Source organism: Alnus glutinosa, chromosome 4, assembly GCF_958979055.1.
Source record: "Alnus glutinosa chromosome 4, dhAlnGlut1.1, whole genome shotgun sequence".
NCBI classification, from domain to species: domain Eukaryota; kingdom Viridiplantae; phylum Streptophyta; class Magnoliopsida; order Fagales; family Betulaceae; genus Alnus; species Alnus glutinosa.
Window position 1 is genome coordinate 15,049,942 of NC_084889.1, and position 25,640 is coordinate 15,075,581.

The 25,640-nt window shown below is 38.4% G+C and overlaps 2 protein-coding genes across 3 annotated transcripts; one reads left to right on the forward strand and one right to left on the reverse strand.

Moving 5' to 3' along the window:
- Positions 1-6,536: 6,536 nt before the first annotated feature.
- LOC133865458 (uncharacterized) lies at positions 6,537-14,018 on the forward strand. 2 transcript variants are annotated; one of them, XM_062301870.1, is made up of 7 exons: positions 6,537-6,857; positions 7,787-8,205; positions 10,171-10,290; positions 10,417-10,470; positions 11,528-11,691; positions 13,308-13,484; positions 13,574-14,018. In XM_062301870.1, the coding sequence occupies exons 2-7, from the start codon at positions 7,822-7,824 to the stop codon at positions 13,782-13,784; spliced, it is 1,110 nt and encodes a 369-aa protein (XP_062157854.1). In that variant the 5' UTR covers positions 6,537-6,857; positions 7,787-7,821; the 3' UTR covers positions 13,785-14,018. The 2 variants fall into 2 exon arrangements, with proteins under 2 accessions (XP_062157854.1, XP_062157855.1); XM_062301871.1 differs by lacking the exon at positions 6,537-6,857 and having other exon boundaries at positions 7,983-8,205; positions 10,215-10,290.
- A 7,954-nt stretch (positions 14,019-21,972) lies between these two features.
- Positions 21,973-23,226, reverse strand: LOC133867068 (probable aquaporin TIP3-2). The gene is made up of 3 exons (XM_062303746.1): positions 23,035-23,226; positions 22,684-22,934; positions 21,973-22,488 (listed from the first exon to the last, which is right to left on the reverse strand). Exons 1-3 carry the CDS (start codon positions 23,162-23,164, stop codon positions 22,102-22,104), a joined length of 768 nt encoding a protein of 255 aa, XP_062159730.1. The 5' UTR covers positions 23,165-23,226; the 3' UTR covers positions 21,973-22,101.
- Positions 23,227-25,640: the final 2,414 nt, after the last annotated feature.

Consider the following 25,640-nt stretch of genomic DNA (forward strand, 5'->3'; position numbering starts at 1 on the left):
ACTGAGAACAACTAAGTCTCCTACTCGATTTTTTTTCTTCTTCCCAAGTCTGGGTGTTCGATGATATGGCTTACCTTTCTACCGATGGATTCCATGCCGTTAATGGCTTGGTGAGGTCTCTGTGGTGCGGGGTCCATTGGTAGAGGCAAGACATATCTTGTGGACTAAGGCTTGGGAAAGCAAAAGTCGTGCATTAGACTATCTTCGCATCTTCGTAAGCCTGGACTTCCTACAACGGGGGTCGTCAAAAGTATTCGCCTCTCTTGTAATGTATTGTAGTTTTAATCCTGTTCATTATTGCCTTCTCAAGAATATCTGTGAAGAAGGGTACTCCGAATTCCAGGCGCTATCTTCATAGCAACCGGTCGCCTGCTTTTTTGAATGTCTTTGGTTGGAGTGAAAGTATTTCGTGCCCTTATTGTAATGCCGAGCTAACGTCATTCTTATCTTCCAAGTACGACCTCAACACCACATCCAAAGGAGTTGGTGAAGTTGTGGTCGCTGATTCTGGGTGCACCCACTAAAGATGGGACATCTTAGACTTTTGCTCTTTGTTTGCCTCGTAGAATCCTGTTTTGTACACTTTGCTGTTCTAAATTCCTTGTAATGAAAGTTACAATTTCATATAATGAAATAATGAAATTTTCTTTTGAATGAACCGTTGCCTTCTTTGTGTTTGGTGGGTGTGATGATACCGACCTACCCTTCAATAGCCAAATCCGGTTTCCAGGCTACCCCTCTGCTCCGAGGGAGGGTAGCTAAATCTGACTGTTCATGCAGACTTTCACAAGTTCCACGAGTTTGGTGTCTATGAATTTATTGATGAGGGACGTCGGTAATACCAAGCTACCCCTTAGTGATTTAGGAAACAAGAGTTTGCCTAGCTTACTTCCGAGGGAGGGTAGCTACTTCAATTGCTCATCTACCCGGATAGTCCTTGTTTGGTTTTCCGAGCACCCTCCTTATCCGAATGAGGGTATTCGATCAACCAATTCCTCATGACAAGATTCTCGAAACAAAGCAAAGTTTGTTGAGTTGTCATAATAAAATTTGTAAGCTACCATTATAACTTAGGCAAATTTTAATAAATTCATCATAATTATACTTGGGAGAGTGTTTGTCAGGGTTGCCCCCCTATCCGAGGGAGGGTAACCGCTTTTGATCCTCAAGCTGGGCCTTTTCCAATTTTGAGAAGTTGGTCCACGGGAAGCAGCTGCTTTGTCCGCCTTCTATCCGAGGAGGACCCCCATGTTGAGTGGGCGAGGGAGGAATTTTAGAGAAGTTGGTTTGTGGGAACAGCCGCTTTATCCACCTCTTATTCAAGGAGGACCCCCCCATTGAGTGAGTGAGGGAGAAATTTTACTACCCCCCATCCAACTTAGAGAAGTTGGTTCGCCGGAAGCAGCCGCTTTATCCACCTCCTATTCGAGAAGGACCCCCCTATTGAGTTAGGGGTGTAATTTCAGACCGGTGATAACCGGCCGGAAAACCGGCTCTGGCTAACCAAAAAATTGGGTACCCGAACTCAAAGCCGGGTATTAATTTTCTAGACACCCGGTTATAATCGAGTAATCGGCTCCAAGTGTATATATATTATATATTATTCTTGAATGGGCCTATAATATATATATTGTACATGAACTTTTTCTTTGGGCTAGGCAAAGGACCACACGGTTATTCAATTCTTTGGGCTTTTTATAGTTTACCATACCAATATCTGAAAGATTTAAGAAAACTTCATTTACTTGGTTTTTCTTCTTTGGGCTTTTTACAGTTTACCACACCAATATGGCAATATCTAGAAGATTCAAGAAAACTTCATTTACGGTTTTTCTTAAAGCTCTGATATTTGATATTCTATTCATCAAACCAACAAAAGAGTAAAAGACGGAGAGTCGAGACAGAGGGAGAAAGAGAAACACAAAGGAAGCCATAGACGATAGCTGCGCGGTGTGCGCGAAGTCCCTAGAATGGGCGGCCTACGGCGCCTGCAGCCACCAAGAGGTCTGCTCCATCGGCGTTGCTCGCTTCCGCTAAATATACGAAGATAGCAGTTGCTGCATCTACAAGACCCAGTCCGACATTGTTTTTGTCACCAAGGTTTCAACTTCCGCTCTTCCTTCATATTCTAATCTCATAATTTCTGCGATTTTTAGATTTTCAGATCATGGATTCTAGGGTTTTTTTTTTTTTTTTTTTCATTTTCTTTTCTTTTCTTTCTATAGATCCAAACATATGTTTGCATGTGTTGTTTAATTTGATCTGATTATATTTTTTTCTTTTTGTTTTCATTTGGTTCATTGGAAAATTCTCGATGATTTTTTTTTTTTTTTAATTCACTACTCGGTTCGGATAACCGGTTTCACCCGGGGTAACCAGGTAACCCCTGGTTCTGGAGCAGGTTATTGAATTTCGATAATCGGGGACCCCGGAGCCGATTTTCAGTTATTGGCCAAAAATCAGGAACTGGCTTCGGGTTTACACCCTATGTTGAGTGAGTGAGGGAAGAATTTTTCGACTACCCCCTATTCAACTTAGATAAGTTTGTCCGCGGGAAGCGGCTACTTTATCCACCTCCTATCCGAGGAGGACCCCCTTGTTGAGTGAGTGAGGGAGGAATTTTACGACTACCCCCCATCCAACGTAGAGAAGTTGGTCCACGGGAAGCAGTTACTTTATCCATCTTCTATCCGAGGAGGACACCCTGTTGAGTGAGTGAGTGAGGGAGGAATTTTACCACTAGCCCCCATCCAACTTAGAGAAGTTGGTCCGCGGGAAGCAGCCTCTTTATCTAGGCCTCCTTCCGAGCCACAAAATGTGGCGTTCTTGAGAATATCTTTAGAAGTTATCATCCAGGGGGGTGTGCATTGCAACAATCGATCAGCGAAAAAGTGGACCTACACTTTTATTCAAAACGCCTGCTCAAGTTAAAAGTACATAAGGATTACATGAAGTACTTCCTCAAGTGTTCTGCACTCCGTGCTCTAGGCATTGGCCTCCCGTTGGCAGATCCCACCAACCTGCTCCGTTTCTAGCTTCAAGGCGATCTCAGACCTTGCTTGAGATGGGACCTTCAACTTTGTAGCGCTAGTTCCTTGGACCACTCTGAATCCCGGTCGGGGGGCCAACACATCAGTCTTTTCTAGACTCGTGGAACCTCTATAGGTCTTTCTAGGGTCCTTAAGCTATTATGCAGATCCCTGGAGGTCTTCCCGACTTGCATGTCGTGTTTGACTTACAACTTCTTTCTTGCTTGTCTTGAGAGGACCTTTGATCCCCATGAACTTCCAGGTGCCTCGGGATTCGGTTGTGCTCTTCTCTATCTCGTAATTCCAAGTTGGTTCTTGCCATCCAAAAGGGTTTGCATGGAATCAATTCCTGGCCGGTGGAACCCCAAGTATTCCTCAAGGCTCCTCGCACAGCAACCTTGTCTTGGCCACTGAAAAGACCTCTTCAATTGGAGCCCTGTGGGTGATCCAATTACGATCTTGAAATTTGTTCTCCAATGGGTGCTCTGTACCACCCAGCTCTCATTGCAGATTATTCTTCTTCTTTACCTCGGAACCCGATGCTTGAGTTGGATCGGAACCTAAAAATGCTCGGAGCGTCTCCTCTTGATTCATGAACTCCTCGGCTCTTTCTATAAACTCATAAAGACTATAGGGTGGTTTCCGAGCCAGATCTGCCATCAACGCCCTGTCCCTCCTGATTCCCTAGAATAGGGCACAGTAAGCAAACTCCTTCATAGCGTCCTCGGTAGCTAGCCTCTCTTGGTTGAAGCGCATGAGAAAGCTCTTTAGTGACTACTCGGGGCTCTGTTGTAAAGACATCAAGGACCCTATAGGGTTCTTCCGCACTAATCCAGCCATAAACTGAGTCAGGAACATCTTTCCAAAGTCATCGAAGTTACTGATGGACTTCGGCGGAAGGTTCCTGAACCATTCTCGGGCGCTCCCTGATAATGTGAGAGGGAAGGCCCGACATGCCACCTCATCTGGTGCCTCGAGCAGGTCGAGGTGAGCTCGGAACTCATCCAAATGCTCAATTGGATCTCTGAGTCAGGTGTAAATCGGGACTCCCGAGACTTTGAATTTCTCTGGAAGGCGGTAGGCGGCTACCTCATCAGTAAACGGCGAGGCCGTTTTCTAGAATAGGCTATCTACTAGGGAAGCCTTCCCTTTATGTCGTTGTTGAACTGTGTCAGCCAAGAGATCATAGCGTTGCTCTAGTTTTGCGATCATTTCTTTTCGATTCTTTTTTTCTTGCCTCTTCTCCTTTTCGGAGGTTAGTGATTTACGGACCCTCTTCTTCATGCTCATTCCTTTCTCCAGTTCCTCCGTAATCATCCTGGTTCTCTTTTTCCTTGCATTGCCCACTAGCTTGGCTGTTGCATGCTCCTCCGTCATCTGGTATCGTTCGCACTACGTCCTCTTGCCTTTGCAAGGCAGCATTTCTATCTGCCAAATCCTTCTCCATTTGTGCGATCTTCTTATTTAGGAGGTCTATGGTGGCTTGGAGATTATTCAAGGTCCCTGCGTCATCGTGAGGGTTCTGGTTCATCCCATGGTTTGCTATATGTGTTCTTACCATCATGGATTTTTCTTTTTTGCAGAAAACGTTGAAAAGCTTCCCACAGACGGCGCTAAACTGTTGGTGTAGTTTCTAGTATGGTGACGAGTCAACTCTTGATTGGTCGACCGAACAGGGACTTGCAAAACAGCCGAGGAGCGCCGGGGGTTGGCCCGCTCCGATGGTTAAGTCAATGATAGCTCTTTTTCTGAATGAATAAGAGTACAATCAAATCTCTCTCCTTTACCTGCTCCTTTACCACGCATATATATACCTCTCTTTGGATTTGCTAACGTATGAGGGGTTCCCCATTTCCCGGGATTGCCCATCATTCAGTATGGGATGTGCAGTGATTCGATATATCGCGAACAATGACTAATCATGTTGCCCAGACTACCGGTATGGCGTACAAAGCTTGAATTAGGCGCACTGTGCTGACGTCCAACTTACTCTCTGGCTAAGTTTGACGCTGTTGAGTACTTGAGTTAATAAATGCTGGAGATTTTAATAAATGCTAGAGATTCTATCCATTAAATCTCCACATCCATCGGGGCATATGGCATTCCTGGTCCAACCGCTAACCCTTGGCTATCGAGAATGCATTCCCGGTAGGATGATTGGTAGACCTCCCCGGATAGAGAGTCTTGTATCTGAGCTATTATCCATCCGACCGCTCTGCTACGGCCAAAGCGGGTCTAACCGGATTCAACTCGACCATAGCCCACTTGGTTTGGGGAATAATAATTCCCGAACATGGCTAGCGTTTTTTTCTGGGTCGTTATAGAACCGATTTGTGCAAAGGAGATTACATCAAGGCTTATTACGCACTAGGTGCGTAAATTATCACATGACCCTAAACCATGATTATCATATCATGAATGCTTTTTAATCTATTTTTGTGACCCCTAATTTTCTAAGAATGATGATATGACTTTTACCTGTCCGGATTCTGCACTCACTAATGGTCATGACCTTAGCCAGATTTTGCCCCTGAAATCATGAGTGCAATGGTTATCCTCAATGCTAACATCCCGATATTCTTTTAATGCTTCTTTTGTTTCAGCGTAAAATGATTTCTAGAAAATGATTTCGGCATTTTTCGGTGTTTGGTTGGGGCGAAAATAACAGTCAACGAAAATCATTTTCGGTTTGACCGTAAAAGCTTCTTTAATTTTTGGAAAACGATTTACGATTTTTAAAACCGTAAATCGTTTTCCGAAATTAAGCTCTTCGTCCTTACACGCATGTTTGATATCCGATTGTTAAAATTTAGCAATTGTTGATCATCGGGATCCAGTCGGCGCCGGAGTCCCACAACATCCAGTCGCCGGAAACCTGCTGGCGCCGGAATCAGGCCACCGAAATTCTGCCGGTGCAGGAATCAGGCGGCCGGAATTCTGCCGGTATCGGAATCCGGCACTGGCAGACCAAATTCCGGCCGGGATATCGCCGGATTCCGGCCAAGCCGGTCGGATCTGGCCAAAACGGCCCGATCCAGCCGGATCTGGACGGATCCGGGTATTGATCCGGCCGATCTGGCCAAAACGGCCGAGATCCGGCCGGATCTTGACGGATCCGGCTATTGATCCAGCCGGATCTGGCCAAAACGGCCGGGATCCGGCCGGATCCGGAAGATTCCGGCCTGAATCCGGCCATTTTGGCTGGATCCGGTCAAACTTTCTTGCCGGAATCCGGCAACGGCGACTGGACGTTGCCGGATTCCGGCAACAATTACTAAACTCTTATTTTTGTATTTCGTAATTTTTTCGTGCGAACCAAACACCGAAAAATATTTTCGAGAAAATCATTTTTTCTGAAAATGATTTCATCGAAATTATTTTACGTCGAAACAAACGGAGCATAAGTAACTATTACACTCACGAAACAGGCCGAACTATTTATTTATTTTTGTAATTTAGTTTTATTGTCTATTCTCTGTTGTGTTCTCTTACGCTGACCTTTGTGGTCCGGTCGGGAGTTGCTGTATGAGGCCTATTATCCTGGCCGGAATTGTAGGCTCCCAGGTCCACTTACTTGGATTGACCGGGTGTGTATAGGGCCCATCAGCCACCTAATCAAACGATTTCTCCTTTCTTTTCGGAGCTACGAGATCTCTTCTTGAAACTCCTATCGGCATCCGTTTTGCCGTGTACAATCTCCACGTATATGAAGGCCCATAGAAAATTAAAGAAAAACTCTGTTGATGCTCATGCAAAAAACCAAAACAGCTCTTCAACGCTGCATCTTGTGAAGAGGGTCCAAAAGATTGGGAGATATACTCTCCAAAGGTACTGATTTTTCACTCTCCTTTATTACTCATAGTTACGTTCAAGTTTAGAGTTCTTTAATTTTGATTATATATTTTCTGATTGCAAATCGGTTCGGTGGGTAATTGCCCTAAGCTGTCAAGTGTTAGATATCAGTCGTTGTAGGTTTATGTTTGGTCTTGCAAGTTTTTTCCTTCAAGTTTCGGTTCAAATTTATAGGAAACAAAATGGGTATAATTACATTGATCCAAATTCACAGGCACAGATAATACCCACCAAAAGTTTGTCATTGGCTCAGTTCTGAAGCACAATGGCCTCAAGCTTCTGATAAGTAGTAGTCGATTACCTTAATCCAGATATAATTGAAGTTACTTAGTTTCAAACAAGAAAGAATTTAAGCCGAGGAAAAAATATGTGTGGAAAACAAAAGTATATCAAATTAAAATTATCTGAATTATCCATGAACCTGTTTGTGATTTGTATATATCATGTAATTGGTGACAAAAACCCCTACTTTCTTCTCCCAATAGAAAAACTAGGACATATATGAGCTAGTTGGGATATACATGCATACATACGTATATGTATGGACACAAATGTAGGCCCATACATACATATACATAGGTACATATGTACACACATTTATGTATATACTTGCTGCATATGTACTTATGTATAGGTAGCGGTATAAACTTAGCTAGCACAAAACCTAATGGTCAACCAACTAGTTTAATTCATTCACTACTGCTTTTTCTTCTTTACTTTCTGTTTTTCTCTCTTTAAGCCTTTTTTTTTTCTTTCTTTTTTCTTTTTCTTTTTTTAATTTATAAAAGTAACTAACTTAATTTTTAGTCCTATTCATGCATTGTTTGGAAAGCTGATGATTAGTTATTTGTTTGTCAGTTGGTGCCTTTGAATATAATATATATATGTACAATTGCATATTGTAGATCGAAGGCATTTGGTCGGTTCTCACACTTCACACATGTTAGTGGGGTTCATCCCTTCTTGCCTGAGTGTATCTCAGAAACCCCTGCGTTTGAACTCTCTCTCCAATCACAAATACGAAAGAGGAATAAGGTGTTGCATCAAACGTCCTCAAATACTACCTTCTACTTCTGGAGATGCTGTTGGCTTGCGTGTCTTTGTGCTCTCTGACTTGCACACAGACTATGCAGAGAACATGAAATGGGTGAAGTCCATATCAACCGTGAGACACAAGAAAGATGTTCTTCTCGTTGCAGGTGATGTTGCAGAAACATACGAGAACTTTGTTTTGACTATGTCTCTCCTGAAGGATGGATTTGAGCATGTTTTCTACGTACCAGGAAACCATGATCTTTGGTGTCGTCGGGATGGAGAAGATAATGTAAGAAACATAATTTCTTTGCTAGGACTTTGCGTCCTCTATACTTTGCCAGATCTGTTATATTTTATGTATTTGATAGCTGAGAATGTACTAGGTTTATATATTTCGTCCTTTGTGTGTGTCTCTATGCATGTACACATGAATACTTCTTAGCAATTTCTCTGGTTATCAATGTTTGTATTATTTATTAACCTTATTTTGAATGAGTTACCGAGCTGAGCCAAATGGGGTCAAATGTTGGGATACTCTAGCTCAGTTTGGTTGACATTGAATCCAGTTGCTTGAATTAAGCTTTATAAACCCTGTTGAAGTCTGGTGGAGTTTGACAATGTTTAAGCTTGATTATCAGTGTGTAATGGTGTAGCTTAGTGTTTCATTTATATGTTATTATTTGATAGCTGTGCCATCATTGACTAATTTTTATTTATTTATTTTTTATTTTAATCTTGACTAAAATTTAAAGGGATACTTTATTTGTTATAAATTATTTCAAATTCTTGTGAATCCCATATTGAAAGGAGAGAAACAAGGAGGTGCAATAGCTCCTATGTAAGGGTGGTAATGCCATATTAGTAGGAAGAGAGTATTGAACTATCGTTGGAGTTCTATCTATAGGTATTGGTACTGAAGGTTTGGTGGCTTTGATGCAGAGTTCCAGTGGAAGTGGAGACTTTGGCCCAAGTGGTGGGGGTAAGGGGTTTGGGCCCAAGTTGGTCCTCCTATATAGGGAGTATTTTGGTGGATTTTCAGTTTGAAATTCCTCTGCGTGTATGAGTAGTGTGGTGGCTTTTGGGATTGAAATGTCATGTGATTGAGAGTTTGTTCATTGTTTGTGTGAGAGCACTGCTGGGTCTATTGAGGTTTTGAGTTTGTGAGAGTTAGTCAAGTGTTTTTAATCAGTAAAAATAATTGATTTTAGTTGGCATTTCCCATAGATGTAGGTTTGGAGTTGACAAAATCACATTAAATCTTATTGTCTTGTGTGGACGTTTCTTTTTAATTGTTTATGTGATGTGCTTCCGTTAGTCCCATATTCCAACAATTGGTATAAAGCTTCTGCTACCACACACACACACGCACGCGCACACACAAAAAAAAAAAAAAAAAAAAAACTTGTATCATATCTAGGTTGTTGTTCAACAATATTGATGAAGCTATTTCAACTGTGTATCGTATGTAATTAGCTCTAAACTACTTGTCAACTTTCTGCTGCAAAGTGTCTCATCTCATATGTATTTTCGTCTTGAGAAGTAACATTACTATACCATCCTTTTCTCGTCTATTCTGTCAGCCTCGTGCTGCTCTAGCTTGGCTTGTCAACTGATTGAAATAGACACTAAAAGCTTGAGTTTTGCTTCTTTAGGCTTGTGAAATACAGAGAGAGCTTAGTAACTATCCTAGCTTGAGCAAAATGCTTTTGTTTTACATTCTTATTACTAAAAGCTCTAATTTCTCCAATGTGTATCTTACTTGGTGGAGCGCCTAAGAAAGCTAACACTCATGCAGTTAAGGTTCAGTTCGATCTAAAAATCAGCTCTTTCAAAACTTACTCCCATTCCTTAATTATTAATTAACTCTGGAGGAGAATCTTAACAATCTGGACCCGATGCTTTAGACAAGCTGCTTGTTTTGTTTAGAAGCCTTGATTTATTTATAAACATCCCACATACACCCCTCTCCCTCTTTCTGTTAGTTTTCTCGTTGAACCTTATATATAAGCCTTTTGGCTCAGATTATGTGGTGTCATCTGATGTGTATTTCTGTAATGAGATAGTGAAAATTGATCTCTTTAGTGCTGGGATTTTCTTGTATTTAGCTTTGAATGCTTAGTAATGACATTAACCACATCTGTTTCACAATGTGGTTCCTGTTTATACTCACTCTTCAATTTCTTTTTATGATACTTCACTGCTTACTTTCTACTTATGCAAAAAATTGTCTCAGCATGTAGAGTTGTGTTTTCAGGATGATTCTCTTGAAAAGCTAAATAAATTGCTTGATGCATGTAGAGGACTTGGAGTTGAGACCAATCCCGTGGTTATAGATGGCTTGGGAATTATTCCATTATTCTCCTGGTACCATGAGGTGATTGGTTTACTGGTGTTCATTATGCATCATTTTTATCAGTTTTTAGCTACTACAGCATTCATGACGCATTCCGTCGGTGCTTAATTATGCATTTATTTGTGGACACACCCTCTTGTATTGCAGAGCTTTGATCGAGAGAAGGATATAACTGGCTTTTACATTCCGTCTTTGGAGATGGTGATTCACTTTCTTTCTTACTAGTAAGGGTTTTCATGTGCATTTTGCATCCTTTTTGCAGTTTTAGCTCCTATATCATTGATGTTTAATAGGATAAACGGCAGACCTAATTTTTTCATTGAAAAGAATAATCATCTACTGCATAATAATTAAACAGAACAAGCAATGTGCCAAACATTTTGATGATGCCTAACTAGTTGCTTTGGAATGAAGGTTCCATTCCTAGATTATTTGGGTTCTCAAAGAAAATCTTTTTGCATCCAACAAGCTCCATAGTGACTTACCAAAAAATAAAAAAATGGTGTCATTGCACCCTTTCTTTTTCGTTTTTATTAATAATAAAGGATGAGTTGGACATCGAACAAATTGTTTAGTTCGCACATTTGGAAAAAATTAGACTTGTGTTTGTTTATGGTGAATGTCATCATTCTAAGTGCGTTATAGGTATTCTTCTTGTTTGATTCTGTTTTATTTGTTGATTTACTTGCCATATAGGCTGTGATTTGTACGACACTTAATCCCATTTGAAATTGGTGTGCTGGACACTTGAGTACACGACAACTATGTCAGACCCCTGTTTGGAGAGTAGTTAAAAAAAGGTTTACCTTAATTAACCAAAACTTGACTTATATGAGTGTTTTGCACTTTTGTTGATAAATTTATATATTTTTGACGTTTTCCTAAAATTTTATGTTTCTTCTCTATGCCAGCACCCAAACATCCATAAACATAAATGTTATATCATTTATTCATGATGCAATATAGCAGCATCCCATATAGAAATCTTGGACCTGCTGCATCCAGCACCCATTTCTGTGTCAAAAGATGGCCCTCATGTCCATCTCCACAAACCATTGCATATAAGCTGGATATAGATAATGTTGTTTGAATTTATTTTTGTGGGCTGTTTTCACTTTCTGTATCGGTCTATTTATCTATTATATTTGTTGGTTACTTGGTTAACATCATTGCGGTTTTCATTTTGACTGCTTTATAACAGTAGGTCCTCTGATCATGAAATGGCTATCTGCCTATATTTTTTATTTTTTCTGTGTAGGCATGTAAGGACTTTCATGCATGTAAGTGGCCTGGGGAAATTTCAAATGGCGATACCTCCCTTGCTTTGTACTTTGATGCAATTAACGAAAAAAATATGAATGAGATCAAGGAAATCCAGAGGACTTGTAGCCGAATAATTACATTTTCTCACTTCGTTCCTAGGTCAGTAAATCACTCTTCTGAACATCTAATTTTCTTTGACTAGGTTCCTTCTCATTTAAAATTGGATAGTTGGATAATTTGCTGATTGTAGTTATGGTCAGGTTCTAAGAATCTTATATTATTAGCTGTTTAGCAAAATTATCAGAATCGATGTTTATGATCTTAGTCATTTTGGATTCAGTACTCCCCACTAATCACTCTTTTGTACTGGAAAAGACCCTCTTCATGGCCTTATTTTGATTGCCCAAAACTAGAGTTTTAAGGTGTGTGATTGAAAGTAAGCAAGAAAATGGCGGCACTGAAATGTGCAATGGCTTTCCCGCTAGGGTGATCGGCCATTGCTTGTTCTGCAGCTTGTTCCCTTTCTTGGTTACATGTAGGGGAGTAGGTCCATATTCATTGTGAGACGTGTTAAAATTCTAGCTATTACAATCCGTTTTTCGGTTTGGTATTTCTTTAGTTGTGTTGTATTGCTGAAATAGGATTTGATATTGAGGCCCCTCTTTTTCATTTTAGGGCACAACAAATTTTAAGCCTTCATGTCAGTCTATTACTCTACAACATTTCAGTTATGGCTAATTTTTAGGTTTGGAGGCATTTGTGGTTCCATATGAATTGCTGGACCATGCTTGTGTATGCTTTGCTCAATGTATGGTCTTATTCATGTTTATTAGATTTTCCATGACCACTTAATGATATAAATTTTTAAACCTTGGGCCTTGGCTTAGGTACTAAAGAGGTTAAGTGGGGGTGGGGTAGGTTTTAGGTTCAAATTTTATCAATTTAATACATATGTATTTAGGTTTTTCGATATATATATATATCGGTTTATTTATTTATTTATTAATTATGTTATTAATAGTTTAAATTTTGGAAGGTTTGTTTAAACTATACCATGAAAAAAATGTCCAACTTGCCACTGGTTGGCTGAAAATTCAGAACTCTTGCTTTAAAAGGGACCCCCATTGTCCCAGAGTTGAAAATTCTGAGAGGATCTGATGAAGGATGGATATGCATTTCCAGTGAAAGCAATGCAGGATGTTTGTAGGTTTAATTAGTGGTAAAGTTTGGGGAAAAGATTGTATCTTTTCAAGTTCCAAGGTATGGGAAAGGGGATTTGGGTTTAAAAATGGCTCAAAAGGATTCAACCTTGATGGCATTTTAATTGCTACAAACCAAATTGAAGTTGCAGGATTATTGTAATCGGTGAATCTGAGTATAGCAGTTTTGGGGTGTTATGGCGGTTATCTTTCAGGTTGAGTTAGAGAGAAAGAGATAAATATATGTGGTCCATATGGATTTTAGGTTGGTTTATGATGTCTCAGCAAGAATGAAAATTAATGGAAAGAAGAAAAGACAAGAAGATAAACCTATCAAGCACACTTTCTTATAGCTTCAAAAGCTACTGGAAAACCTCTCTAATCTTTGTCCCAATTGACAGAATATGTATGTGATATCCTGTCTTGTAAAAGTTAAGTCTCACGTAGGTGGTCTATTAAGGCCTGCATGTGCCAAGTTTTCCATTCGATCACTTATTTTGTTTTGTGAGTAGAGTGTCCTATTAGTCTCTATGGTAGGCATAGATCTCATAACTGATTACTACCATGTTTCAAAAGGCAAGAGCTATGTCCAGAGAAGAGGATGCTATTCTATCCCAAGCTCCCAAAAATTATCGGCTCTGATTATCTCGAGGTTCGCATAAGGTCTATACATGGAATCCAGGGGAGTGCATATGCATGTCATGTGTTTGGTCATACCCATTTTTGCTGGGATGCTGTGGTTGATGGTATCAGGTATTGTTTGTCACCCACTTTCATCTCCACCATGTCATTTGTTTGGTCATGTATACCCGATTCATGTGTTTTTGCTTGATGAAATGCAGGTATGTGCAGGCACCATTGGCTTACCCAAGGGAACGGAAGAGAAGAATGAATGGGGGTGAAAATTGGCTACCATTTTGCCTCTATATTGATGGGAAATTTTCTGATACACTCTCTCCCTGTTATTGGTCCGACTATTACTCTGCCAACCAAAGAACACCTAACAACACCGAACTTGCTCCTTGGGTTGCCAGATTCTATAACCAAACATAACACAGTACTAATAGTGTATACCCCGTTCGTTTATCTTAGGAATCCTAAGATTTTTATTTCCTTAACAAGCTGTATCTGCATATTTTGATTCTATTTCCTTATTAGGCCATTTCCCTAGCAAGCTAAACCCAAAAATTTCTTACCTAAATAAGTCTTGATTTATTCTATAAGTTCAGTGTAGATGCCGTATGGCAATTCAATCACAATAAAAACATCAATTGCTTTTTGCAAGAATTGGAGGATCGATCCTCTCGAAGTGATCAATTGGAGGTTCGATTTCTAGAACTAGTCGATTTACCTTTTTAGTTCTAAATTTTCTTATTTTCAATCGTAGAAACTCTGGGTTCTTATCATTTGGTATCAGTTCGATTTTTCTGTTTTTCCGTTTAGCCCATTTTTTCTTTTTCTTTTTTAAAAAAACCTCAACCAAATTTGATCATGTTAGAACGTGGGGGGGTAGTTGTGTGTCGTGTGTAGTGTAAGGACGAACCAGCGTGGTCATGTGGTGGTTCGCGTAAGGTGATGGACCACTCGTGTTGATTGTGGTCGTCGTGTGAGGTGGGTGAGTGGCGTTGTTCCGGTGGTTGAAGGTGGATTTGCGTGCACGCCTAGAGTAGTGTTTGGGGTCCATTTGTGAGAGTTTAACCACGGTGGTGAGAGGGTTGGCCGATATGTGGCATCCATGATTATGAGTGCTAGGTGGGTTGATGGTGACCAAGTGTAGATGGTGGTATGGTGGTGGTTGTACACTTGTACGAAGAGGTGGACTTTGCGGCGGTTGTGCAAAGTATTGATGCTTTGTGGTGGTGGTTGTGCAAAGGTGACTGACGCGGTGGAAGGCTGTGGGAGGCAGTATGTTGTGCATGAAGGTGCTGGAAATTGGGAAAGGAGTTGGGAGATGGGAGTGTTTGGCTTCACATTTAAGTTCATCCAGGTTTGAGTTTTATTCTTATTCCAATTCAAGGGTAGACATATTCCAGTTTATAGTTTAGGAGTATATTATACTAGTGTGGGTGTTAGAGCTAGAACTGTTTGTCTGTGGGATTTGAACAGCCCTCATCCCAGCTTTACTGCAATTTGAGAATATCCCATTCCTTGTATGTGCAGCAAAAAAAAAAAAAAAATGGCTTCATCCGAGTGACGATTTAGCTCTAAATTTATTGAGCAACTAAAGGAATTGATTGATGACTCTATCACACAAGCCATTGACCCATGCATCCTTAGACCGTTGAGGGATGTGAGAATCAGACATCAAGTTTTACAGAGATTCACGTGTAAAAGTGAAGTTCACTTGTTGGGATGGTGGAGATTCTCCTGGCTGGGTACTACGAGCAAAATATTATTTTCAATTTCATCGGACACCAGAAAATATTAAAGGTGGAGATAGTATCTGATAATTTCGAAAGGAAGGCATTACATTGGTTTGATTTGTTGGTAGTATACTGTGGAGAGCCAACTTCCAAGGAATTTTTGGAAGGACTCCTAGCTCGATTTGGTTCTTCAGCATACGAAAATATAGATGGGGAGCAAGCAAACATCAACAGTTGATGAATGCATATACTGTTTTGAGCAGTTATCTTATCAAACTTATACTTGGTCCGAAGTACTGTTAGTGGAGACATTTATTGAAGGACTCTGGTCGGAAATCCGACGAGAAGTCAAGGCTCGACGACCCCAAACCATAATAACTGTAATTTCGCTTGCAAGGAGAACCCAAGTGGTAGATAAACCGACCGGCAAAGGTAGTTCATCTTCTGCCCTAACTTGCAAAACTTCTACCATGCAAGAGGAGTCAATTGAGACAAAGTCAATATCTATGGATTTGGAATTCATTTGATTAGAATTTTTAGATTTTCTGGTATTGATAATTGTTCTAATATTGAGGAGAACATGAATCTCGTGATGGATGAGGAGGATAAATTGTTGTCCTCAGTGAATGCGGGTGCACATGGATAAAAAACTAGTTGAGATACCATCTCTACAATTTTTTTTGGGGGGGATAAGCTTGTGAAGAAGCGAGCTTACCCTCGCCCCGACCGGCAACTGCTGGTTCTCCCCATCTCTCCTAAACTTTCCCCGGTCTTTGACTCGAGCTGTATGTGGCAGAAACTCATCTCATATACGGCTCGGAGGCCAAGCCCCACCCTAGCAATAATGGTGCGGCTTAGGTCAACTAACACAAAGAAGATACAGATCACTCAACAATAGCCTTTGAGTTCCGAACTCCATATGGGGAAGGAGCATTGTTATTTGTGAGGTCTCGATCATTTACATGGACCCAATTTTCATTCCATTTGTGGCAATTTGATGATCTATAAACCGTCCCTAACGAACAATCGGCTCATATTTGAGCATGACGAATCACTTCTTGCCGATCTGTTGCTAGATAAATTGTTATCCTCAGTGAATGCTGGTGCACATAGATAAAAAAAATAGTTGAGATACCATCTCTACAATCTGATGTAGAAGCATGTTATATGATCAGATTTGGCAAGGCTTTATTGGAGAGAAATTGATACAACAAAGTCCAATAAGTACAAAGAAGTTCTTGCTCCAAATTGTGAGCACTACATGTCTCAAAAGAGTGATGTTAATTGATTCAAAAAATTTCTAGTGATGTTGATTCAAAATTTTGCTGCGGTTATCCTAGTCAAATGAGCCAAAAAAAAAAAAAAACAAAAAAAAAAAATCCTTTTGTTCCCCTTCTATCGTGCATCATTCATGAGACACTACAATATTTAATGAAGACATGGTGGCCGCCATAGGGTCCATGACGGGATTGGAGACATGTTTCATTAATAATGTCAGGAACCCTAGATTTTTATTTTCTTAATAAGTTGTATCAACATATTTTTATTCTATTTCCCTAGTAAGTAAGCTAAACCTATGTTTTCATATTTAAGTAAATCCTGCTTTATTCTACAAATTTAGTGTAGATGTTGTATGGCAATTCAATCATATGGAAACATCAATTTCTTTTTGCAAGAATTAGAGGTTGATTCCCTCAAAGTGATCAATTTGAGGTTCGATCCTCTAATACTCGTTGATTTATCCCTTTAGTTATATATTTTCTTATTTTTAATGAACCCAAGTTTCCTTCTATTATAAAGCATTCTCACATCCCTTTAGTCGTGAAATGAAGTAATTTGCTCACCCTTTTTTATAAAGCCTCTACATCTGTGGTGGCAACCACCTATGCTCAAGTACAATGGAGGACTTTTAGCTGGATAATGATTTGAGCCAATGCTTCGCCGCATAAGAGCTATTAATTAGATTGTAAGTCATGTATTTGGTTAACATGTATCTCATTTTATCATTCAAATTGACTTGAATTTCGCCTTGTGACTCTTTCTTTTTATGTTATTTGTGTCCCGGGACTACTGCAAATGTCAGGTTTAACATTTAAGCTTTTGTGATAAGTGGTGATTTAACATGGTATTCGAACCGTAACTTTTTCATTTACCTCATATTTTAATTAAATATTTTACATGTTAAGGGGGAGTTTTGGATAAGTGATGTTTTATCGAAAAATAGGTTTATTATTATTGAATTGTGAGTCAAAATTAATGCAATTGAATTGTGAGTCAAAATTAATGCAATCACAATTTTTGAGAACTTTGTGTTGCATTAGATTTCACTGCTACTGCATGCATCAGATCCTCTAGGCCGGTGTACGTGCCTAGAGATTTATCCTAATCAAAACTAAGGGCTTACAAACAGTGGTACGTCAGCCAATTAAAAAGTTCCCAAATAGAAGAACGTACGTACACCTGTTATAATTAATGGTTGTTAGCTGAATATTTCACAACCGCACGTTAATAGTTGAATATAATGGCCTAACTAGTAGATCCTCAATTTACAGACATCTTGGGTTCGGGTTGCAGGTCGGTTTTCAAGTTGGTTCGCTTGACGTATTAACCCGTCAAAAATTAATCTAGACTTGATCCGTTTAGTTAAAGGGGTCAAATACTTCAACATTGGCATGACTCGCTTGACCCCGTATTAAACATATCACAACCGGGTGGACCCGTTTGGCATGTTTCAACTCATGGCTCAACCCAATACGACCCATTTCAACCCGAAACATGACATGTTTAACCTGTTTCAAACATAATTTTATAAACGAGTAACCGGTGGGTCAAGTGGGGTGACCCATTTAACAAACGAGTAACGTGAGTGCACTCATTTGTAACTTGAATCCGTCTATGCCAAACTCTTATCCTCTAATTTTATGTCGGTTTCATGAGTCCCGTAAAAATTACAAGCCCTAATCTATTAAAATGCAAGGGAACAAACTCTACTTGGTCTATGCAGCACTGTCTGGGCAACTGGTTTAAAGCAGCTTTTATTAAATACAAATATGGCATGGATATTTGTTTGTCACTGATAAAGCAACTTCCTTTTATTACTGGGATTATGCGATATGAACCTATAATCGTCATAACCTAATTTTCCACTGGTTTTCAAGTCTATTCTCATCAGAGCAGCCATTGTTAAACACTTCATACTATATTGATATCTGCATGGCCTTCCAATAGATGGCTTTTTGTGGGAAAGATGACCTAGCTACAAACAAATTTGACAACTGTGAAATTCGATCAGGTAAAAAGTATCAAAAATACAAAAGAAGTATTTATGGAAAATGATTAAAAAAGCATTGGATATCACATGAGATGAGCATAAAATATTGGACAGTTGGCAGGCATCACAGTCTCAAAGTATTTACAGTTGGGAAGAGAAGCTCTACTATTTGGACACATATATGAAGGTGAAGGAGGAAAAGTAAAATCTGGAAAAATCAAGATTGAAGAAGGTGGGTTTGTGGGAAGTAGAGTTGTGTCCATGTTTGGGGTGAGAGTGGAGGATAGTGGTCTCTCCCTTGCCATGTATGTATGGCTGATCCTTTCAATAAATTACCAACGCTAGAAGATTTAAAAGATTAGAAATCCCCCCCCCACCCCCCCCCCCCCCCCCTCTCTCTCTCTCTCTCTCTTGTTGGGCTTGCAATCAATCCTCACAAATATTTGATTTAAAAATCTGAATCTCTCTTTATTTTTGTTTAATATCCATGCCATATTCATATTTAATTTGTCAAGTTTAATGCTCGATCATCTCAACATAGTGCTTCTTATCATGGAAACTATGTAGAATATATTAACTTAAGCAGGGAAACAAATTTTAAATGTTTCATGCTTCCATTTCTTAGCTTCTGCTGTACGATTTTATCTTCTCTAGCCAATATGCCACATGTATATACGAAATATTAGAGGAAGCACGAGAGTTGATTGAAGTTCATTCACATGAGGACGTTTGATTGTACTTATGGAAAGTCAAATTAATTGCACTGAGCTACAATCGGTTTTAGAATTTGTTGTCAACTCAGGAAGAACAGGTTCACTATGAATCTACTCAGGCTTTATAAAATGCAGAGAAAGTAGAATTAAGAAGATCCTCTAGAATAAGGAGACTAGCAATCTCTAGTGATTATGTTGTATACCTCAAAAGTCTGATTTTAACATCGGACCTAGAGATGATCCAAAATTGTTTTCACAAGCCATGAGTGGAGATAACTCCACATTATGGTTCAATGCCATGAAGGAAGATATCAAATCCATGACTAAAAATCAAGTCTAGGATCTCGTTGACTTACCCAAAAGAGCAATAGCCATAGGCTGCAAATGAATTTATAAAACCAAAATGGATGTTTCCAGTAATGTTGAATGATATAAAGCTAAACTTGCAGCCAATGGTTATTTAAAATGAAGGCATTGATTATCACGAAACATTCTCTCTAGTATCTAAGAAGGATTCATTTGAGATAATCATGGCATTAGTATCTCATTTGACCTATAGCTACATCAAATGGATGTGAAAACAATTTTTCTCAATAAGGATCTTAAATAGGAGGTTTACATGAGACAACGTACGTAAAGGTTTTATGAATAATAGTCAGAATGTTTGCAAATTAAATAAATCTATTTGTTATGAGCTAAAACTAGTCTCTCGTCGGTGGTATACAAAATCTTTACAAGGTTAGTATATATATCATAGGGCCAACGGAAGTAAAGAAACATTTCTAATCCTATATGTAAATATTATTTTGCAAGTAGTAATTTAGGTTTACTACATATTGTTCATCTCAAAAAACTTTGAAATGAAAATTTTTGGTGAAACATCTTACGTCTTTAACATAGAGATTCACAGAGACATAAATTAAAGAATATTAAAACTCTCTAGGAAGGCCTGCATTAATTTTTTTTTTTTTTTTTTTTTTGAGATTTAGAATGAAGTATTGTGCACCATTAGTAGCACTTATTATTAAAAATGATAAATTTAATAAAGATTAATGTCCCCAAAATGTATTGGAACAAAAGTGAAAAGTCTTTGGTAAGCATCTGCAATATGCAGCCTAATGCATGCACAGGTCTGCACTAGACCTAACAATTGGACTGACAGTTTGACTACTAGGTCTATAGAAAGGTACAAATAAAATCTTGCGGTATAAGCAATGAACCAATAATTATAACTTAACCTAAAGATACACTTACCATTTAGAGGTGATTGATTATTCAGATTTGAATTTTGTTGAATGTGTAGATAGTAGAAAATCTACTTCATGATATATTATTGTTAAAAGGGTATATTCTAGATATACAGTAATTAAACAGACTATAGTTGTTATGTCTACCATGAAAGTTATAATTATTGCATGCTATGAATTTATTACACAGGCATGATGGTTGAGATATTTTGTTAAAGGTCTCTAAATTGTCGATTTTATAGTTACACCCATAAAGATCTTTTGCGATAATTCTGCTACAATTTTTTATTTTTTTTTAGAATAATGGGAGTAGAAGCAGAAGTAAGTGTACTGACATAAAGTATCTCAGTACGAAAGAGGACATTTAGAGACAAGTCTATTGAGCATATAAGTACTAAATTATTAATTGCAGATCGTATGACTAAAAGTTTATCAGTAAAGAAAGTATAAAGTCATGTAGAGTATAAGAAACTCATTAATTCATTTTGTTCTTAGTTTCTCTGTATTTGGTCTATAGTTATAAAGTTATTATTATAAAGTTTTTGTGCACGTTTATTGTTTTTATCCTTGATAATAAATAAAGTTGGACTCGAATGACTTATAAGAAGTTCATTCATAAAGCTTGACTGCCCATAAAATTCTCATATAAAGAGTATTACACATCATAATACATAAAATGGATCACCTATTATATAATGGTAAAACCGTCATATTTTATGTGAAACATTTCTTATCTGACTGGGAGTATTCCATAAGTAGTTGGCCATACTAAAAAACCTAACACCATGAAGACGTGTCATAAAGGCTTAGTGGGAGAATGTAAGATTCTATCTTCTATATGTGGCCTATATGCACATGTATATATGATCTATTATATTTATTAATAAATCATATATACGGTGTACGGTATGATAATTTAATTGTATTAAATTACCTAATAGAATCAAATCAAATGAATTCTATTTGGCATTAATTTGCAAAATTGATATCAAATCAATTTAATTAATTAATTATTCCTTGATGAGAGAAACAATTAGGATGTATACCATTTTAAAGGTCCCTGACCTAGCCTTTATTTAAATAAAGAGCATATGTACTCTATCAGTATGACATTCAGTAACCATAGATCAAAAGATACATTTACTATAATATTGCTTGAGCAATGGGAATCCTTTTTAAGATTCCTTTTTACTTTTCATACGCAGAGGCATACAAAGAGACTATGGATCCGTTTGAGTTTGCAATTTCAAAAAATATGATTTAAAATAACGATTTTAAAATGTGATGATTTTTAAAAACGCAGTTAAGCGTTTGACAAAATAACATTTTAGCTTTTAAAATCTCAAATTATTCTTTAAAATTCTGCGTTATAAAAAAAAAACACATTCTTACCTACGATTTGAAAAAGTAAATTTTTTACGTTTTCAAATCGCAATTTTTAAAAATGCAATTCTCAAACAATTTATGTCATGTGATTTGGTTTAAAATCATACTTATTGTCTACGACGTTGCAATCTCAAATTCACTTGTAAGCACTCTACAAGGAGGAAACAAAAGCAGCACTAATAGCTGGAGCATAATGTTTAGTGAAGGCTAGGTAACAAGGTTGGCATTTTATTAACAAGTAAACTAAGTACAACACTTGTAGACAATGCACAAACTCAGAAGGTTCCAACCCAAAACATATAAAAAAGCAAACATAGATGTGAGATAGCAATTAAACTAAAGCAAAGGCCAAACCACATGCAATTTTATTACAAACAACAGGGAATTAAACTAGTAATCTTCAGGAGCCAAGGGCTGGTGGGTGTGATGAGGAACCTCCGTGGGTATCACCATGTACTCATATACTAGTCCTGCAAGCCCTCCTCCTATAAGCGGACCAACCCAGTAGATCCAGTGGTTCCTCCATCTCCACCCGACCAAAGCCGGCCCAAAAGCTCTGGCAGGGTTCATGCATGCTCCGTCAAACGGCCCACCCGCCAGGATGTTCGCTCCGACGATGAAACCGATTGCCAGCGGCGCAATCGTACCCAAACTTCCCCGTTTGGGATCAATGGCAGTCGCAAAAACCGTGTAAACCAGGGTGAATGTCATCACGATCTCAAATATAAGTCCATGCCACTCCCCAACCCCAGACGTTACGTAGAACCCCACTGGTCTCTGAAATATTTAACAACATAAACATCATATATAACAGTAATAACAATAAATTCAGCAAGCAACCCCAAAAGAGTTGACTTGATTGGTAAGTCAAGTAGCGCTGGTGCTTGTTAGGAGGCATCAGGTCTAAGATTCTATTCCTTTGACTGGAAAGAATTTCTTGAAAAAAAGAAAAATTAAGTGGTCATGTTGTACCATGTTGTTGGTGACAAGCCTCAGCAAGAGCGCTGCCACAACAGCACCCAAAAGCTGGGCAATCCAGTAGAAGATGGCACGGAGAACGGAGATCCTTCCGCCTAGTAGGGTGCCGAAGGTGACGGCCGGATTCACATGGCCACCGGATATATTCAAGCTGACTGCCACGGCTGCAAAGAGGGAGAATGCATGCGCGAGTGCGATGGCCACTAGCTCCGACGGAGTACTGCCTGTATCCTTGTAGATCTTCCCTGACAAAACAGAAATCGATCGCATGCACCATCACTAATTAACTACAAATACCATAAATTCTAGGCTTGCATATAAAGGATTAAAACAACTGAAGATTACCGAGAGCTAGTAAAGAGCCTTCGCCAGCAAAGACAAAGATGAAAGTGGCAATGAATTCTGATAAGGTGGCTCTCATGGAGTCAGGGTGGGTGGCATCATCAGCCCTCCCGAACGCATATCTCCGGGGCATGGTGACAAGAAATATATACTTGTGTTGTTTCTTCTCTTTTTTTGCAGTTTTTGAAACCTTTTCAGGACCAACCCCACTACTTTCGCAGCAATATCCTGATGATTTAGTTTTTGTTAGTGTTGGTGCGCGCTTGTTTACAAAATGAAAATGGTGAGGAGAAGGATATGATATTAGGAAAGCAAGGTGGATGAGATTGTTTGCATGGCTGAAAGGTGGAGGTTATTGAATAAATGGGCCAAATAGGGGATGGAGTTAAACGGACACTTGGCGACACGGCATGCACAAAGGCTGGCACGTAGATGTGTTAACTATTGATACCAATTCCAGCTGGAACGTACAGTCTCTATCTTTTTCTTCGTTTGAAAGTATTCTGCACACCCGACTTTATCATCAAGTGGATACGTTTGGACACAAGATTAACTTCATCCTGGACTGAATATGGATTTTACTTTATAGTACTTCCATGTTATTGTGTTTTTGCGTTATCTTGTGTAATCGGTAGTCATTTGTTAAAGCATTATCAAATATATTTATATTGTGGTTTAGGGTTGTTTTAATCAGAATGTATGAAGGAGCATTGAATGAAGAAAATCCCACATAGAAAAAAAAGAAAGTGTAGTTGGCATTTGTAAGACACAAGACAACTTAAGCTTTTAAAGTAATGTTTTGGTGTATACACTTATGTGTATACTCTAGTACGGTGTGAAGTACTGGACGCACATGTCTGCGCTCGTGTGGGATGTAGGGCGCTTCTGTTTCACTCTTATACCCTTCTATACTTTAAATTTCGAGTCTATCTCTTCCTATAATAGAAAAATTGAGGATATTCGGGTTTGGTTTTGTTTATGCAAAACACAACTAAACAAGATAGGATTTATGGACTTCATTGTATCATAAGAAAATATTTGTTGTAATCCTTTGCATATCATTTCTAATGGGAGCAAATAATTTCTTAAAGAAATCGAAGTAATAACATACTTTAGGAGTATTTTGTTTTTATGCTTTCTAGTACTTTTCTAATAGCCATGGCCCAACCCCCTTAAAGGTACGTAATTTATGGACTCCACCTCTGTTGAGCTTGGTGGTGAAGGCCATTTCTACGCTACCTAAAATCTTGCCCTAGCATCAAAGGAAGCTTTTGGTTCGGCACATTTCCTTCTTTAGGGATATACAAGCGGTTATGGTTACAGTAATTATCTCTTAATCGCAACCGTCTTAAGCAGGTATCACTTTTAAGTAACCACATCTGTCCTGCTAGGGCCGGTTAGCAGTTAACCGCTAACCGACGGTTATGGCAGTTATTGAAGGCCAAACCATAACCGCTAATCATCTATCAAGTAATAAGTCTTTTAGGCCTCTTTTAGATTATATTTGGTACGCGGAATAACTATTATATTAAGAAAATTAATAATTTTTATTGAAAATAAAAGAATGTGGAATGAAATAACCATTCTCAAGGCCCATGACGGAATGCCTATTCCTTAAATTTAGTTATTCCTCTCAATTTAAGGAATAATCATTCCCTCATGGGCCATGACCAATTGGAATGGTTATTTCAAGTGTCAGATCTTTATCATATACTCTAACACTAAGGCTATTATATTCTACATTCTTTCATTCATAATAAAAGTTATTCATTTTTTTCTAATAGAATAAGCATTTAGCGTATCAAACGTAACCTTAGTGTTTTTGGCATCTTTTTAGGACATGTTTTAGACTGTTCATTACTTGACACAAGAAATTTTTTATTTTAAAATCGTAAATCAAAACGAACCCTAAAACCGTCGGTTTTTGGCAAATTAGTAGAAGTGTAGTCAGTATTCATCTTAGCAACAATTATCTATAACATATATTAGAGACAACAAATTGCAAATTTCAAACAAACAGTTCAACCGGAAAAGTGTGTTTTACCTTCCATGGAAGAGGAACACACGACCAATAGCGGCGGCTGTAATACTCCAGATTTTAAGACAGGACGCCTTAAATAGAATTTAAAACCCGAGGTGATCAATGTCTCGATCGACCACTTCTGCCGATCGATCGACTTATTTCTGTATCATCGCTCGATCGATAATATCTATCGCTCGATCAACTTGTCAATTGATAATCGCTCGATCGACTTTAAAATCGCTCGATCGACATTTTTCTAATAATTGTATCTTTATATGCCATTTGTTCCAAAACCTAAATATTTAGTAAATTAATTGGAATAATAATATTCCTAATATTATTATATTTTGTGATAATATTATTGACATATAATATTATTTTGGCCTAATATTATTTAGTATAATAATATCATTAGTGTAATAATGTTATTCAAAAATTAGCATTATTTATGAAACGAACTGGACTCAAAATGGATTTAAAATTACACCCTAGTGAGTCATTAATGTAAAAAAGATTTTATATAAAGATACTCATGATTATTAATGATTAGTTTTTATTAAAAAGTAACTCTAGTTAATTTAACTAG